The following is a 15,261-nucleotide window of genomic DNA, read 5'->3' on the forward strand; positions in this document are numbered from 1 at the left end:
TAACCCTGCTACCTGCTCTTCACTCAAAAACCCAGGCTTTGCTTCTTCCAGGCTTACACAACAGATCCCTCAAAACCAGCTAAGGGGCCGGTTTTGTTTTTTTTAACCTGACTCCCTTCAGGTCTCAGGGGCCTCCCTTTGAGGCCTCGGTTCAGAAATGTAACTGACAAGTCCGTTTTGTCCAGCAAGGGTTCCTTTTATTCATTCGGGGGTGGGTTTTTTTGAAACGCAGTGCAACTTTATAAAGTCGAGGGGTGCCAGGAAAGCGAGCCTGTCAGGTGCAGAGAAGTGCAAGAAGCTTGCGGAACCTCCCAGCCCCGTGGGCGCCCTGGTTCACCTACGGCCATGGCTGCTGGCCCCCAAGGGGGCCGGGTGGGCCTCAGAACGAGATCAGGGTGCCTGCTCTGTCCGCAGCTCAGGGCCACGTCCATCTGTCCTCATGTACCACAGTGTGCAAAAGAGCTGGACAGTATCTTCACGTGGGATCACAGAAATCAGCTTCGCTTGGTGTCTCTTGGCCTAAGAAGCATTCCGGCCGTGCAGGAAGGGTCGGGCGGTTTTGTCCTTCCAAATACCAGGGCGTCACCAGCTGCCTCTGGCCCTGCTGGCCCGGCCTTCACACGGGTGTCTCCTCTGCCACCTTCTTCAGGAGTCCTGCTGCCAGTGAGGAGTGCTGGGCGTCCTCGGAGCCATCTGCATCCCGGATCTTCAGGCGAACTTTCTGGTTGGTCCTTCTCCACTCAGAGTATAGCTGGCAGTGGTAGCGGAAGGAGACCTGCAGGGTAGGGTGGGGGTGGGTGGGAGTGCCAGCCACTGGTCTCCACCCCAGGGGAGGGACACTGAGCCCAGGTGGCACCTGCTCTGGCCCAAACCAGGGCCAGGCTCATGCTTCCAGAAGCAGAGACAGCGTTCATACATCTCTCACACGGGCTGTGTACACATACCCATTCACTCACTTGGAAAAACTCGCCACCAGCATTCGGGACCCTGCAAAGTGCAGGGCTCGGCGGCAGGGAGCAAGGAGCTCCCTTTCTGTTTCTCCCAGGATGGGACTGAAGTGGTACAGCCTCTTGGAAGGGATTAAATGTCACCGGGTCAGAGAACTGCCCAAACTCGGAAGCCAGCAAGATGTTCTTTGGGAGGTGAGTGGACAAATAAACCGCGGGACATCCAGACAAGGGAATATTAGTGCTAAAAAAAGAAATGAGCTCTCCGACCATGAAAAGACATGGAAGAACCTCAAATGCAGGTCACGAAGGGAAAGGACCCAGGCTGCAAGGCTACAGACTGCATGATTCCAGCTCTGTGACATTCTGTAAGGATGAAACTATGGAGAGGGTACAAGGATCAGTGGTGCCAGGAGCTGGCGGCGGGGCAGGGATGAACAGACGGAGCCAGAGGACTTTTAGGGCAGTGTAACTACTCTGTACGATACCATAATGGTGGCTACATTCATCATCCATCTGTCCAAACCCCATAGAATGTACAGCACCAAGTGTGAACCCTAATGTAAGCCACGGCGGCTCTGGAGGATAGTGAGGTGTCGATGTAGGTTTCCTCTGTTGTAATGGCGGTGCCCCTCTGATGCCGCACTGATGGCGGGGGAGGCCGGGGATGGGGATGGGGTTATACGAGAACTCTCTGTATCTTCTGCTCAATTTTGCTGTGAACCTGAAACTGACCCAATAAATAAAGTCTATAAAAAAAATTTTTTTAAACCAATGTCAATGGTTCAGGGTCTTTGATCAAGCGAGTTCCAAGAAGGCGTGTGCACAGGCGGTGCTCAAAGCACTGTTCATAACAGGAAAAAAAAAAAAAAAGGAAGAGGAAGAAAATATTGGAAAGAATCCCGGTGTCCATCGAAAGGGATTAGTTAAATAAATACTGTACATCCAGACCATGAATAACTGTTGGGTGGCTGCCTTTTTTTTTAAAGGACATCAGCAGGGGCGCCTGGGTGGCTCAGTTGGTTAAGCGACTGCCTTCGGCTCAGGTCATGATCCTGGAGTCCCGGGATCGAGTCCCACATCGGGCTCCCTGCTCAGCAGGGAGTCTGCTTCTCCCTCTGACCCTCTTCCCTCTCATGCTCTCTCTCTCTCTCTCATTCTGTCTCAAATAAATAATAAATAAAATCTTTAAAAAAAAATTAAAAAAAGGACATCAGCAAAGCGAAAGCAAGCAGACTACGAAGCAGTACCTATGGTTTCATACTATTTGCTTTAAAAAAAAATAAGAAAAAACCTGCTAGTGGATGCCAATCCTTTTTGAGCCGGGAACGCTCCCGCAGCTAGACGACAGTGGTTAGACGTAAGAGATGACGCCGGGGGGCTCCTCTTGGGACGAGGGTCCTAACGGCTGCCAGCCCGGTCCTTCTCGACCCCAGCGGCCTTCCCTCTCCAGCTCTTCAGCTTCCTGTCGGTCTGTCCCTCTCATTCTCCCGCTCTTTCTCTCCCAGGCTTCTGTGGTCTCGCTCTTCCTCTCTCCCTCCCAGCCTCCCTCTCCCCTGACCCCAGCTAGTCTTGCTGAGCTTGTGGATGGCAGGCCTCCAGTCAATACTGCCAGTCAGGTGTCCTCATCTCTCAGGAGTAGATGGGGACATCTCTCACCCCTGACCCATGGCTTCCCTGGGCCTTGGCTGGGCTCAGAATCTGGAGCTCCGTGAGATGCTGGGAATCGCTTCCACCTGGGCAGAGGCAGGCAGGGAGGCCCCCAAGCCTCTGCCCAAAGCCCTGGCCAGCCTGCTCTGAACCAGAGACCCCCAGATGCCTCCAGCTGGCAGCCACTCACCAGCGTCCAGAGGACGTAGATGGTGAACAGGGCAATGGTGAGTGCGATGAGCCCCACGGCCTCGAGCCGGCTGTGCAGCCGGAGGTGGTCCTGGGCCCCGCGCAGGCACAGCCAACCCGAGATGGCAGCCAGTGGCGTGATGAACAGGAAGCATACCATGTCACAGCACAGCGTCCGCTTCTCTGTCCGAGGCCCCGGGTCCTTCAGCCACTGCAGGGGTGGGGGGAGGAGCTGCTGAGGCGGGCTTCATACCGCCCTCCCACAAGCCCCGGCCTGGGGATGGGGGTGCGGGACCTCCAGGCCTTGCGCCTCTACCTGCAGACACCCATCTGGATGGAAAGGCCCCGCAGGACCAGCCTCCGACCGGGCACCACCCTCTGTACTTTCCTTCCCTCACATACTTACTGAGCCTATGATGAGCTCCTGGGCCCTGCTAGGTGCCCCCATTGTACGGACGGGGGATACTGAGGGCACAGAGGGACGGACTCATTTGTGCAAACTCACTGGTCACCCACAGAGCCAGGACTGCAAGCCGGGGGGGGGGGGTCTGGCTGGGGGGGTCTTGTCGCAGGGCCCCCGCAGATGAAGGGGTGAGAGAAGTGGGCTTCACTCATGGTAATTCCAGTCAACGGAACAGAAGGGTCCCTGCCCTCCTGGAGCTCCCATGCTAGTGCAAGAGATATGAAATGGGGTGGATCGTCGGGGAGGGGACGGCCTTGTTGAGGAGGAGACCGTGAGTTGAACGGAATGAGCAGAAGCAGCCATATGAAGAACGGGGGAGACGGTGCCCCAGGCTGCAGAACAGCAAATGTGGGGCCCTGATATGGGAGTATGTGGCCTGGGCAAAGTACAGCAGGGAGGAGGCCCATGTGGCTGGAGGGCGAGGGCAAAGGGGGAAGGGGTGGAGGCAGGCGCTGCCTCTCCCACCTTACTGTTCTCCTAAACGCCCAGCCACCCCGGGGCGGGCCAGGGGCCTTTCCAAGAGCCCACCCCCAGCCCAGCGACATGACTCTACAGCGCTCAGCTGCCCCCTTCCAAGCAGGCCCGGAGGAGTCCGGAGGGCACCCGTGCAGCCAAGCAGGGCTCCGGAGAACAGGGCGGCAGCCACCACGCCCGAGAATGCTCATCTCGGGCCTGACCCATGCCGCTCAGGCTAAAGTCTAAGCTCCTGGGCACAGCCCACAAAGCCCAGAGTAGCTGCCAATACCTCCTCCAGGCCACTCTCCTCTTCCTGCAACTCGAGAGGAGAGCCACCTCTCCAGCCACATGGACCATCAAGCATGCCGAACTCTTCCTGGCCTCAGGGCCTTTGCACTTGTTGTGCCCTCTGCCAGGACTGCCCTCCCCCAGCTCAGGTCCTTGGCATTGCTGGCTCCTCATTCTTCAGGTCTCAGCTTCAGGGGTGACCGAATAGGGAGGGGACAAGGGGGTCTCGGCCTGGTTCCCCATCCCCATCCACAGAATCTACCATGAGGGTGGGGGAGAAGGAGGTCCACTCCATAGAGAGGGATCCTCCCGGGCAGTTCCCTCCTCCAGCCCCAGGCCTGTCTGCCTGCCCCCTGCCCGCTCCGACCTGGGGCCCCCAGGCGTACCTCTGTGAGGGGCCGCGGCCGCTTCTCCACTGCAAACTCCGTGTGGCACAGCTCACAGTAGCTGGTGTTGGACGAGGAGAGCCACCTCTCCAGACAGCTCTTGTGAACGGCACCCAGCGTGCCAGTGCAGCCACATGGAGAGAGCAGGCTCTCCCCATTCGCTCCCTCGTGGCAGATCCGGCAGAAGGGACCATCGCTAGACACAGAGATAGAGCGCATGAGCAACAACCAAGCTTCCTGCCTATGCCTGCTTCGCTGCCCACTGGATCATAAGGTCAGCATTGCCTTTGCGCTGCCACTTGGCAAACTCCTACTCATCCTTCAACGCCCAGCTCCAGACCTCCTTTCCTTTGTAAAGCTTTCCCAAATTCCCAAAAGTGCAGCAATGTGCTCCCTCCCCAGGGGTCCTGTGGCACATTTTAGGCCCAGGGCAAGCATCTCAGCTGCCCATCTAGTGTCTGTTTCTCCTTTCCCTGCAATACTCCCCTAACCGTCCCGGGCAACCAAACCCCTCTCAAGTCTCGGTCCTCAAGGACTAGAGCAGAGCTGACAACACCCCTGATGACCTCAGGCCTGACCGATTAGAACACCACACACCCCTGGTCACCAGGACTGATTCAGGGAAAGGCATGTGTGAAGCAATCAGAGTCACTGTGATTAATTCTTGAAATTCTCCCCGCCCCCTCAACTCCAGAACTAGAGACAGCAAGGCTGATGTAAGTCTGGAGCTGATGGCAGCAGTCTGGTCCCCATGTGGAGTCTGTGAATGATGCCAAACAGAGGAAAGCAGAGCCAAGCGACAGGGAAAGACAGATTCTCAAGGACACCACCAGAGGCCCTGGATCTAGCCTCACCTGAAGGCCACACTACTTGAGAAACATGTGCATCCAGGGAGAGTAGTTCCCCTGCTCCTGTGTCCTAGGTAGGCTCAGAAGACAGACATAACAAGCTTCCACAGGAAGCCACTTCAGGGAAGCCTCAGCCCCAGCCCGGTCTCTAGGGATACTGGGTCCTTCCTGGGGGGCCAGCTCAGGGCTGGGGGTGTGGCCTTGGTGGGCACAGAGGCTGTCCAGCACATGAGTCATTGTTTTCCAAACATTTCTGCCCGGAGAGTGGACTGCAGGAACACACGAAGGAGGCAGAGCAGGAGGGCCATTTTCCAGATAACACCAGTTTCCCCTCAGAAACTGTTTTCTATTGCCTCCTCAGCGTCTCCCGCTGTGGGGCAGAGCCTGGCTGCTTTGAAGCCAAAACCTTGAGCGGACCTCTCATGGCTACTTTCTTGTCAATCCTGTGCCGTCCCCTATGATGTCAAAAGGCTGTACCGGGCTCCACCCTGATCCCACAGCACCCCTGCCCAGAGTTAACAGGAAAGGAATCCCTGCTCTGGAAGCCAACCCCAGGAAGTGGAAGGAACCAGAACCTTGAGGAAGGGCCATGTCAGTTTGGGGTTTGTCCCGGGGAACCCTACTTTTTTCGAAAAACCACTTCAGAGAAAACAAAACAAAATGAAACCTGACTTCTTGCCGAGCACTGATTAAGGACCGTACCCTGTTCCAAGGGCAGCACGTGGACGAATCTGTTATTCTCCCAGGGAACCTGCGAGGAAGGGGCTATTTTGCCCTCCTTTCACAGATGGGGAAACTGAGGCAGCAAGGGGTGACCCCATTTGCGTGAACTCACACGGCTAGTAGCCCACAAAGCTGGGGCCTGGGTCCCCCTCAGTGGCCATGCTACGCTGCCTACACCGTTCCAGACAGCAGGACAAGAGAAACGGCCTTCACTCATGAAGTTCTGGCAGGAAAATAACGCAAATGGCACAGATGAGAAGGAAATGGACCAGGAGTGGGGCAGGGGGAGCCTTAGTGGGGCTGCCCAGGGCACACTCCAAGAGCAAGAGAGGGGGGAGTGTGGGCAAGGAAGCCAGCAGAAGCCACGTGGAAAGGGCAGCAGGGGAAGGCCAGGAGGAAGGAAGGGCTGAGGGTGCAGATGTGCTCTGGGAAGCTTCGAGGAGGGCCTGGGCTCGCTCACGGGCTGGTAGGCAGAGCGCCAAAGGCTCAAGAGGATGAGAACCCTTTGGACAAACAGCAGCCTTCTCTCTGGGAGGGTGGTTCTGCCCTGGTCCCCAGCCTGGGCAGGTCTGGGATGAGTTTTATCAAAACTCAGAGGGGAGGGGCACGTGGCGGGCTCAGTCAGTGGAGCCTGTGACTCTTGATCTCAGGGTCATGAGTTTGAGCCCCACATTGGGTGTAGAGATGACTTAAAAAAAAAAAATCAGAGGGGAGAAGCCATGAGCAAAGAGGCCAAGGAGCAGATCAAGAGGGCCTGGTGGTCTTGCGGGCATGGCTGTCCTTACCATCAGGGGGGTCACTGAGGGACTCTCTGCTCCCTGCCTCTTGCCCTGCCTCTGAGGACTGCAAGACTGGCTGGTGGGACTGAACGAGCTTCTCCCCTTCCAACCCAAGCAGGAGCCCCGGGTTCAAGCTTCAGCAATGCTCAGTGACACTGGCAGGTGTCTGCCTCCCTCTGGGCCTCAGTTTTCCCAGGTGTCAGGAAGGAGGGTGGGGCAAAGCGGGGTCAGCTCACTCAGTGCCCCTCAGGCACTCCAGGTAGGGACACCCTAGCCTTGGTCAGCCTCTTCCCAGGCCCCCTACCCTACCAAATGTCCCCTCGCTCCCAGCCTGGTTTGCCCAGCACAGACTCTGTCTTGCCTTCAAGGAGGCTGATGGAGATGCGAGCATAAAAACCCACACCCCGGAGGAGGCCCAGGAAAACTCTCCATATCATCTGGGCTTGAGCGAGGCTTCCTGCCGGAAGTGACGCCAAGCAAAGACTCGGAGGGTGAATGGCAGTGAGCTCCCTCCAAAGCACTGCAAGGCCTCCCATCTGCTTCTTTGGATGTTGGAATGAACAGCTTATGAATTAATTCTGACACAGGCCACAACACGGATAAATCCTGACGACATGAAGCTCAGTGAAACGAGCCAGTCACAGAAAGATGAATACCATGCAATTGTACTTCTAGGAGCTCCCTGGAGGAGTCACATTTGCTGAGACAGAGAGGAAATGGTGGGCGCAGGGTGGGGGAGGGGGCGGGGAGTCCGTGTTTCATGGGGACAGAGGTTCAGTTTGGGGAGAAAGTTCTAGAGACAGGTGGTGGGGGTGGTTGCACCACAGTGTGAGGGTACCACTGAACTAACTGTATACTTAAAAAGTGTTACAATGGAACATTTTAGTTTATCTATATTTTACCACAATTAAAAAACAAAACTGAAAAAGAACTTAGGAATGAAATCTTAGTAGATAAACCTGATGACAATGCGAAAAACTTGAAAAATTAAAAAGAAAAAGATATCACTCAGAGTCTTGTTCCCTTAGCCAACCTGGTGGCTGTTTTAAATCCACATGAGTGAAAATGGATTCAGATTCAGATTTGAAGGGTTTACCTCAAACTCTTTTCCTTGGAAATGATGACAAATTGGCAAACCAGGCAGGGGCAGCTCACATGGGGTTCTGGAAGGCCCGCACCAGGGCTTAAATACAGTACTTTTATCGAATGTATACGAGGTGGCAAACTGTGGGCAGACACCGTATATGGACCACAGCAAGGGACTCTCGGAACAATGCAATGAGGAAGGTGTCCCCACCTCCAAGAGACGAGGGTAAAGTAAGTTGTCCCGGGTCCCAGAGGGAGAGGGGCTACAGGGCAGGATTTGAGCCCAGGTGCTGCGAATCCACAGCCTGTACCGTGAACCACTTCCTTATCATGCCTCTCCAAACTATGAGCTACTTCCCACCATCTAATCTTCAGATTCCACCTGACAATCTGGAATTTCCGCTTTTCCTGGAGAACCAGACCTGGCCAGCCGGGGCCTCTGTATCTGCACTGCAGTTATGACTGGGGCCCCTTTCCTTGGTTTATTCGCCCACCTGGTCCCTCTAGATGTTTGGATTTCTGACCCCAGACTGGAAGAAAATCACTTGGCCCAGAGAGTAAAGCGAGTGAAGGCAAAGACCCCTGCTCGGGCGCCACTCACCTTGACGTGTCCAAGGCTCGGATGACGGTTGAGAGGAGCCGGCCATCCCTTGAAGTCACCTGCGCCACGTACTGGGGTGGCCCGAGGCCAGTGGCCTCCACGACCTTGGAGAAGGCAGGGCTGCCCGAGCAGTCACACAGGGAGCCAGGGAGGTGGCAGCAGTCACCCGTCGTCATGGCCACAGGGAGCCCTGCGTCCTCAGGGCCTGAGGCCCATGGTCCCAGGAGCCTGGGGAGAGGCCGGTAGGGAGGTTAAGGGCAAGGATATCGAGCCAAACGCTGACCGGGGTTTGAATGCAGCTCTCGGAGCCTCAGTCGCCCAATCTGTAAAATGGGGGATTCAATGAGATGCCACTTGTAACTCAGCCTAGGCCTGACGCACAGTAGGGGCTTGGTTTTATTACCTCTAACCCTCCTGGGAAGGGCCAGCCAGGTTCAGCCCTCAAGGCCTGTAGGCCACCCCCAGCATCACCTCTCCAGACCCGGTAAGGGCCCCGAACAGTTACTGAGTGCCTGCTGTGTGCCAGGCCTTGTGCTTGGGGCTTTTGTGGGCTAGAACCCTGCCCGCTGACCACCTAGACACTTGTTCTCCTTGGACTGGATTTCCACGGCTGAGCTCACAGCATGTGAGCCTGCCTTGGAGTTGGGCAGAACTGAGCTAGAAACCTGGGCAAACAGACCAGGATGGGGCATCCTGGTTTGATATCTCCTGGACACCTCAGGCCTTCAGGAAAACGACGCAGGCTGGGAAGGACTCGGGCAGCCTCTGTTCCTACTGGAGCAGGTAATCCAAGCCATGCCCGTGTCCTCAAGGAGAAGCAGTGGGAGATGGCCGGAGACTTAGGCAGCGACCTCAAGTCTTCTCTGGGTGGGGGGTTTCAGCACTATTCTCCCCCCTACTCTAGGGTCTGTTCCGCCAAAAGTAACCCTTGGCAGCCTCCACCCCCGTCCCAGAAGGAGCCAGTGAGACCTTGTGTGTTTCCCCTGAGAACTTCCTGGAAGTAACAGAGGCAACACAGGAACCCTGGAGCCAAGGGTCCCTGAGGTCTTATCCTCAGGCCTCTGTCTCCAGGAGCTGCAGTCCAGAGATGCCAGAAACACTCAGTGAGGCACCCCCTAGTCAGCTTTTACCAACCCCTGCCGGCCAAATCTGACACCTAAGACAGAAGGGGAAAAGCCAGAGTAAGTGATTGACTAACTCTTTGCACCAAGGCCATCATCTGCCCACGGAGCAGCACCCTCTGAACAGTTCAGCCAGAAGCCTTCCTGGCCCACCGTGCCCTCCGGAGCCTCCACAGTTGGGCCGCTGCCAGCCAGATAAGCAAATATCAGCCCAGAGGCAGGAGAAGCAGGGAGGAAGACTGCTTGGCCCAGATAACATCCCCAGGGCAGCGGTGGCGGGGGGCCTGGCATGTTGTGTGCACTCCTATCCCTCTCGAGGAACTTCCAGCTCAGAGGTCAACAGGGAAGCCTCTGGGCTCATAGAGGGGAATCCATTCTTCTCACCCCTCCAAGCATCAGCCTTAACATTCCTGCAAGGAATTGGGCATTCCGAGAATCATCACAGCTCCCATATATTAAGCTCTGCCATTTCTGTTACTATTGGGGGGGGGGAGATTCATCAGTAAATCTGCTAAAGCAAGGCCTGAAAATCAAAATTATGACAGCAGCTACAGTTCGTTAAGGACCTACCGCATGCTGGGTACTGAGAAGCTCGCTGAACTCTAAACAGTTGCCCTAAGCATCCCCTTCAAAGATCACCTGCCTGGAGAGGCCTTCCCTGACCATCCTGGCCAAAGTGCCATTGGTGACCACATTATTGTGTTCGTGGAATGTGCCCCTCCCTGAAGCGCTCTTATTTCTTCACTCTCGGTGAGCTCTGGGAAGGGGGGACCAGGTTGGACATGCACTCTGTCGTCCCTGGCGTCTGCCCTGTGTTGGGCACAAAGTTGCTGCGTTTCATTTCTCAGCCCCTATTCTGTGAGAGCAAGGGCGAAGGACCCTCCTGACCCCCATACCTTGGTCTGCCAGGGCCCATGGTGGAAATCAAGGATGTCTAGAGGCTAGAGGCTTGTGCAAACCACAGAAGCCTGGGCTTGGAAGGGGCTAAACTCAAGGCCGGACTCAGCTGTGGGGCTGCTGGGCTTTGCGAGTGAGCCGATGCCTCAAGTGAACTTGGCCCAATGCCTGGGGATAGATTTCACTGAGTCTTCACAACAAATCTATGACATAAATCTAATAATTACCCTCATTTGACAGGTGAAGAGACTGAGGCTCAGAGAGGGGCAGCTACTTGCCCAAGATCACACAGCTCAGAAGGGACAGGACCAAGATTTGAACTTAGACCAGTGAGTGGGTCTAGGACTCAGAGGACCGGGATTTTTTAAAATCTTGACTCTGTCACTGATGCCGTGTGTCCAGGAACAAGCCACTTGGCCTCTCTGGGCCTCATCCTTCTCTTTTGTCAAGTAAGTTGATGGAGCTGATGGACTTTGCTGAGGGACTCTTGAGAAGGAGCCCCCAGGCTCAATTCCTCCGGCAAAGCTTGTCCTTGTCTAGGCCCACCTGGGGTGGCGCTGAGGCAAAGCAACCTGTCCAGCGTCCTTTCCCTGAGGGCAAGAAACTACAGGAAGAGGAGTCAGAGGGCCCTAACGGTGCCCATTCAGGCAAACTGCTTCACTCTCTGGGCCTCAGTTTTCTCGCCTGTAAAATGAAGGTCATAACCATACCCCGCTCGTACACCCCTAATTATTAAGAAGTCAGTAAATATATTAGCTCTTCTTAACGATTACTGTCATCAGCTTACAGAGCTGTTAGAGGGTTTGATGAGACAAGGCACAGCCAGAACCTGGCACACAGTAAGTGCGCACTAAATGCTGCTATTATTTTTAGAAGAAATGTGGAGCCTGTAAAATGCATTCGTTCCTCCTCGCTCACCAGAGAGAGGCTCCTGTGTGTCCTGCAGTCCTTGCATGGCCCTGCATTGGAGGCCAGGTTTAAGCCCAGCTCTGCTCTCCTTGGATGTATGGCCCCAAGAGAAAAGACTTCTCTGAGCCTCAATTTCTTCATCTAACAGGGAACATTTCTAGTACTTCCACCTATTAAGGTCCCTAGAGGACTAAATAAGAGAATCATATAAATTCTGGCTACCCCGTTTTGAGCACCCACTAACAGCCAGGCACTCCGCTAAGCAAGTCCTTTGTAGACGGTCCCTGGGTCATTATAATATTTACTATTTTCCAGGCAGAGCCCCGCTGGAAGGAGGTTGAGGAAGGCGCTTACTGACAGTCTACTCTGTGCAAGGGTCTTTCCTCATCCGCCACCTTCTGAATTCTCCCAACAAGCCCCATTAGGTTGGCGCTGGGATGACCCGGTTTCACAGCTGAGGAAACCGAGGCTCGGAGAGGCACCTACTGTGTGCCGGGTCCTGGGGACCTCCCGCCGTCCTCGAGACGGTAATTGCGATACCCCGTTCCGGAGAAGGCTGAGGCCGACGGTCTGAACCTGATCGTCCCGCTCGGGAGCCAGGCTCGGGCCTCGAACCCGGGGCCGGCCCGCGGACCCGCGCCCCCCCCCCCCAACCCCACCCGCCCGCCCGTGCCTACCTGACCCGCGGCCGGGCCGGGCGGCCGCGCAGGCCCCTCCACTAGCCCCGGCCCCGGTCCCGGCCCGGCCGGTCCCGTCAGCGCCGCCAGCTCCGCTCCGGCCGGCACCTGCGTCCGGACACCGCCCGCCGACCCGACGGTGCCACGGACCAATGGCGACCGCCTGTCGCCCGCACTAGCCAATCCCCGTGCACGTCCCGCCCTGGGAGGCGGGGCCGGAGGCGACAGGGACGTCCTGGGCCGCACAGGCCCCGCGGCGCCGCAGCTGCTGGCTCCGCCCCCACCGCGTCTTAACTCCGCCCCCAGCTCCGGCTCCACCCCCAACCCTGATCCCGCCCCATCCCGGCGGGGGGCACGAGCGGAGTTGATGGCGCCACCTGCCGACGACCAGTGCTAGCTAACTGTTAAAGACTTGAACGTGACACCCAGCTAAGGGATTTGTAAGTGTTCATCACCTCCCATATGCTTCTCATTAATTCTGGGAGGGAAAGAGAGAGGAACCGTATGATCACACTTTACAGAGGGAAAACGGCAGCCGAGAGAGGTTAGGGGGCCGTGGAAGAGCCTAAAGCCAACATCATTTGTTCATCATTCACTTGCTCATTCATTCAGGCAATAGGTTCACTCACTAGATGTAATAAACATCAAAAAGAGGGCCTGTTATGAGCCAGGCACTGTACTAGGCTCTGGGGACACAGGGTTGAGTAAGACAAATACTGTTGCCTTCGTGGACCTTACCCTAGGGAATTAACCAATTGTGTAATTAATTCTTTTTTTTGAAGATTTTATTTATTTATTTGACAGAGAGAGACACAGCGAGAGAAGGAACACAAGCAGGGGGAGTGGGAGAGGCAGAAGCAGGCTTCCCGCGGAGCTGGGAGCCCGATGCGGGGCTCGATCCCGGGACCCTGGGATAATGACCTGAGCCGAAGGCAGACGCTTAACGACTGAGCCACCCAGGTGCCCTGTAATTAATTCTTAATTACAAAAGTAATGAATTGTAGCAAGTGAGGGGGACATATCATGGAATAATTTGGAAAGTCCAAAACTACTTCCTTAAGGAAAAAGCAATTGAACTGACAACTGAGACAGAGCAGAGGTGAACTAAGAAAAAAGAGGGGAGAAGTATCCCAGGCAGAGAGTTCAGGCACATGCGAAGGGCCTGAGGTAGGATGGAGAATTCCCTCAGTACTCCTCTCCCCTCCTGCCCTGCCTTTATGAAACATATGAAGCAATTCGATTAACTCAGTTACGTTCTGTTGTGTTGTACTAGCTTTATTTTTCAAAAGTGAAAAGATAAATCATAACATTGTTTAAAAGGTTAGAAGAAGGAGGAAGGGGACAGAGATACAAGCAGACTTTTAAAAATATACCTTGTTTTATATATTTGGCTTTACAACCATGTAAAATATTGTTTATAATTATAAAACAAATTTTAAAGTGTAAAGGTAGCCCTAAAAACGAAAATAAAACAGAGAAACTTCTGTATCCAGTTGGTGACAAAACAACAGAGAGATGAACGTCTAGTGACTTTAAAACGACAATTTAACCCTACATACCACTACTATATTGTTGATGGTGATGTTGCAATTGTTTTTCCAGGCCTATTGCATATTTAGTTTTTTTTTTTTTTAAGATTTTATTTATTTATCTGACAGAGAGAGACACGGCGAGAGAGGGAACACAAGCAGGGGGAGTGCGAGAGGGAGAAGCAGGCTCCCCATCGAGCAGGGAGCCCGAGGCGGGGCCCAATCCCAGGGCCCTGGGATCATGACCCAAGCCGAAGGCAGATGCCCAATGACTGAGCCACCCAGGGTAATACGTTCATGTTAAGGACTGGGGTTTTCAGAGGGAGTGAAGGAGGTACAGACATAAGGTTGATTATGTGAGTAAAAACCCTATAATCTTGAACTTGAATTGGGAGCATCACAATATATTTTATCTTTGCAAAAAAGCAAACATTTCCTAGCTCTGTCCACTGAAAAGGTCTGAAACAAAGACTGACTTTGTTGCCATCAGCACTCCTTAAGCCCAGATCATAGTCTCTAAATATCACTTCCAATTGAATGAACCAGGGAAATACCTGATTCTGGGTCTGGGGCAGGAAATGTACAAGATGAACCTGGCACAATCTGATACACCAGAAAGCACAGGTGTTCTCAAAGACATTACCTAGTAAGGTAGTGTCAGTAGGAGTCAACTAGAAAAAGCTCTCACTGGCCACAAGTGGGATAATTTGCCCTTCAGTAAGGGTAATGGGTGCAGTAGATCTAAACACATGAAATGTTTAAATCCATTTACTGGGGGAAACCTGGCTGGCTCAGCTGGTAGAACATGTGAATCTCGATCTCAGGGTTGCAAGTTCAAGACCCACGTTGGGTATAGAGATTCCTTAAAAAAATAAGATAAAACCTTAAAAAAATCCATTTACCGGGGTTTTTAAAAATTCTTTAAATAATGTCGGGTCGCCTGGCCGACTCAGTTGGTAGAGCATGTCACTCTTTTTTTTTTTAAAGATTTTATTTATTTATTTGAGAGAGAGAGAGAAACAGCATGAGAGGGGAAAGGGTCAGAGGGAGAAGCAGGCTCCCCGCCGAGCCGGGAGCCCGATGTGGGACTGGATCTCGGGACTCCGGGATCATGACCTGAGCCGAAGGCAGTCGCCCAACCAACTGAGCCACCCAGGCGCCCGAGCATGTCACTCTTGATCTTGGGGTCGTGAGTTCAAGTCCCACATTGGGCATAGAGTTTACTTTTTTTTTTAAGATTTTATTTATTTATTTGAGAGAGAGAGAGAGCATGAGAGGGGGGAGGGTCAGAGGGAGAAGCAGACTCCCCGTCAAGCAGGGAGCCCAATGCGGGACTTGATCCGGGGACTCCAGGATCATGACCTGAGCCGAAGGCAGTCGCCTTACCAACTGAGCCACCCAGGTGCCCCTAGAGTTTACTTTTTTAAAAAATGTCAAATTTACATCATAAAAGTTGCAGAAGTAATACGCAGAGCTCCCATAGACCCTTTGCCCAGATGCCCCAATTTTTAGTATTTCTGAATCCTTTATTTTTATTTTTATTTTTATTTTTTTAAAGATTTTATTTATTTATTCATGAGAGACAGAGAGACAGAGAGAGAGAGAGAGGCAGAGGGAGAAGCAGGCTCCCAAGGAGCAGGGAGCCCGATGCGGGACTCGATCACAGGACCCTGGGATCATGACCTGAGCTGAAGGCAGACGCTTAACCATCT

At 54.0% G+C, this 15,261-nt stretch overlaps 1 protein-coding gene across 3 annotated transcripts; it reads right to left on the reverse strand.

The window, feature by feature from the left end:
- Window positions 1-175: 175 nt before the first annotated feature.
- MARCHF2 (membrane associated ring-CH-type finger 2) lies at window positions 176-12,156 on the reverse strand. 3 transcript variants are annotated; one of them, XM_027587724.1, is made up of 5 exons: window positions 12,021-12,156; window positions 8,417-8,644; window positions 4,380-4,575; window positions 2,788-2,997; window positions 176-775 (listed from the first exon to the last, which is right to left on the reverse strand). In XM_027587724.1, the coding sequence occupies exons 2-5, from the start codon at window positions 8,590-8,592 to the stop codon at window positions 617-619; spliced, it is 741 nt and encodes a 246-aa protein (XP_027443525.1). In that variant the 5' UTR covers window positions 8,593-8,644; window positions 12,021-12,156; the 3' UTR covers window positions 176-616. The 3 variants fall into 3 exon arrangements, with proteins under 3 accessions (XP_027443525.1, XP_027443527.1, XP_027443528.1); XM_027587726.1 differs by having other exon boundaries at window positions 8,417-8,739; window positions 12,021-12,151; XM_027587727.1 differs by lacking the exon at window positions 2,788-2,997.
- Window positions 12,157-15,261: the final 3,105 nt, after the last annotated feature.

The sequence above is a fragment of the Zalophus californianus genome, chromosome 1 (assembly GCF_009762305.2).
Source record: "Zalophus californianus isolate mZalCal1 chromosome 1, mZalCal1.pri.v2, whole genome shotgun sequence".
Taxonomy (NCBI): domain Eukaryota; kingdom Metazoa; phylum Chordata; class Mammalia; order Carnivora; family Otariidae; genus Zalophus; species Zalophus californianus.

What these genes read in the sequence shown, in the direction of transcription:
- MARCHF2 (XM_027587724.1), bottom strand. Translation starts at nt 8,592, where the DNA reads ATGACGACGGGTGACTGCTGCCACCTCCCTGGCTCCCTGTGTGACTGC. An exon ending in CGAGCCTTGGACACGTCAAG is followed by an intron (nt 4,576 to 8,416) that starts GTGAGTGGCGCC and finishes CTCTGTGTCTAG; the next exon opens with CGATGGTCCCTTCTGCCGGA. An exon ending in GGCCGCGGCCCCTCACAGAG is followed by an intron (nt 2,998 to 4,379) that starts GTACGCCTGGGG and finishes CCACCCCTGCAG; the next exon opens with TGGCTGAAGGACCCGGGGCC.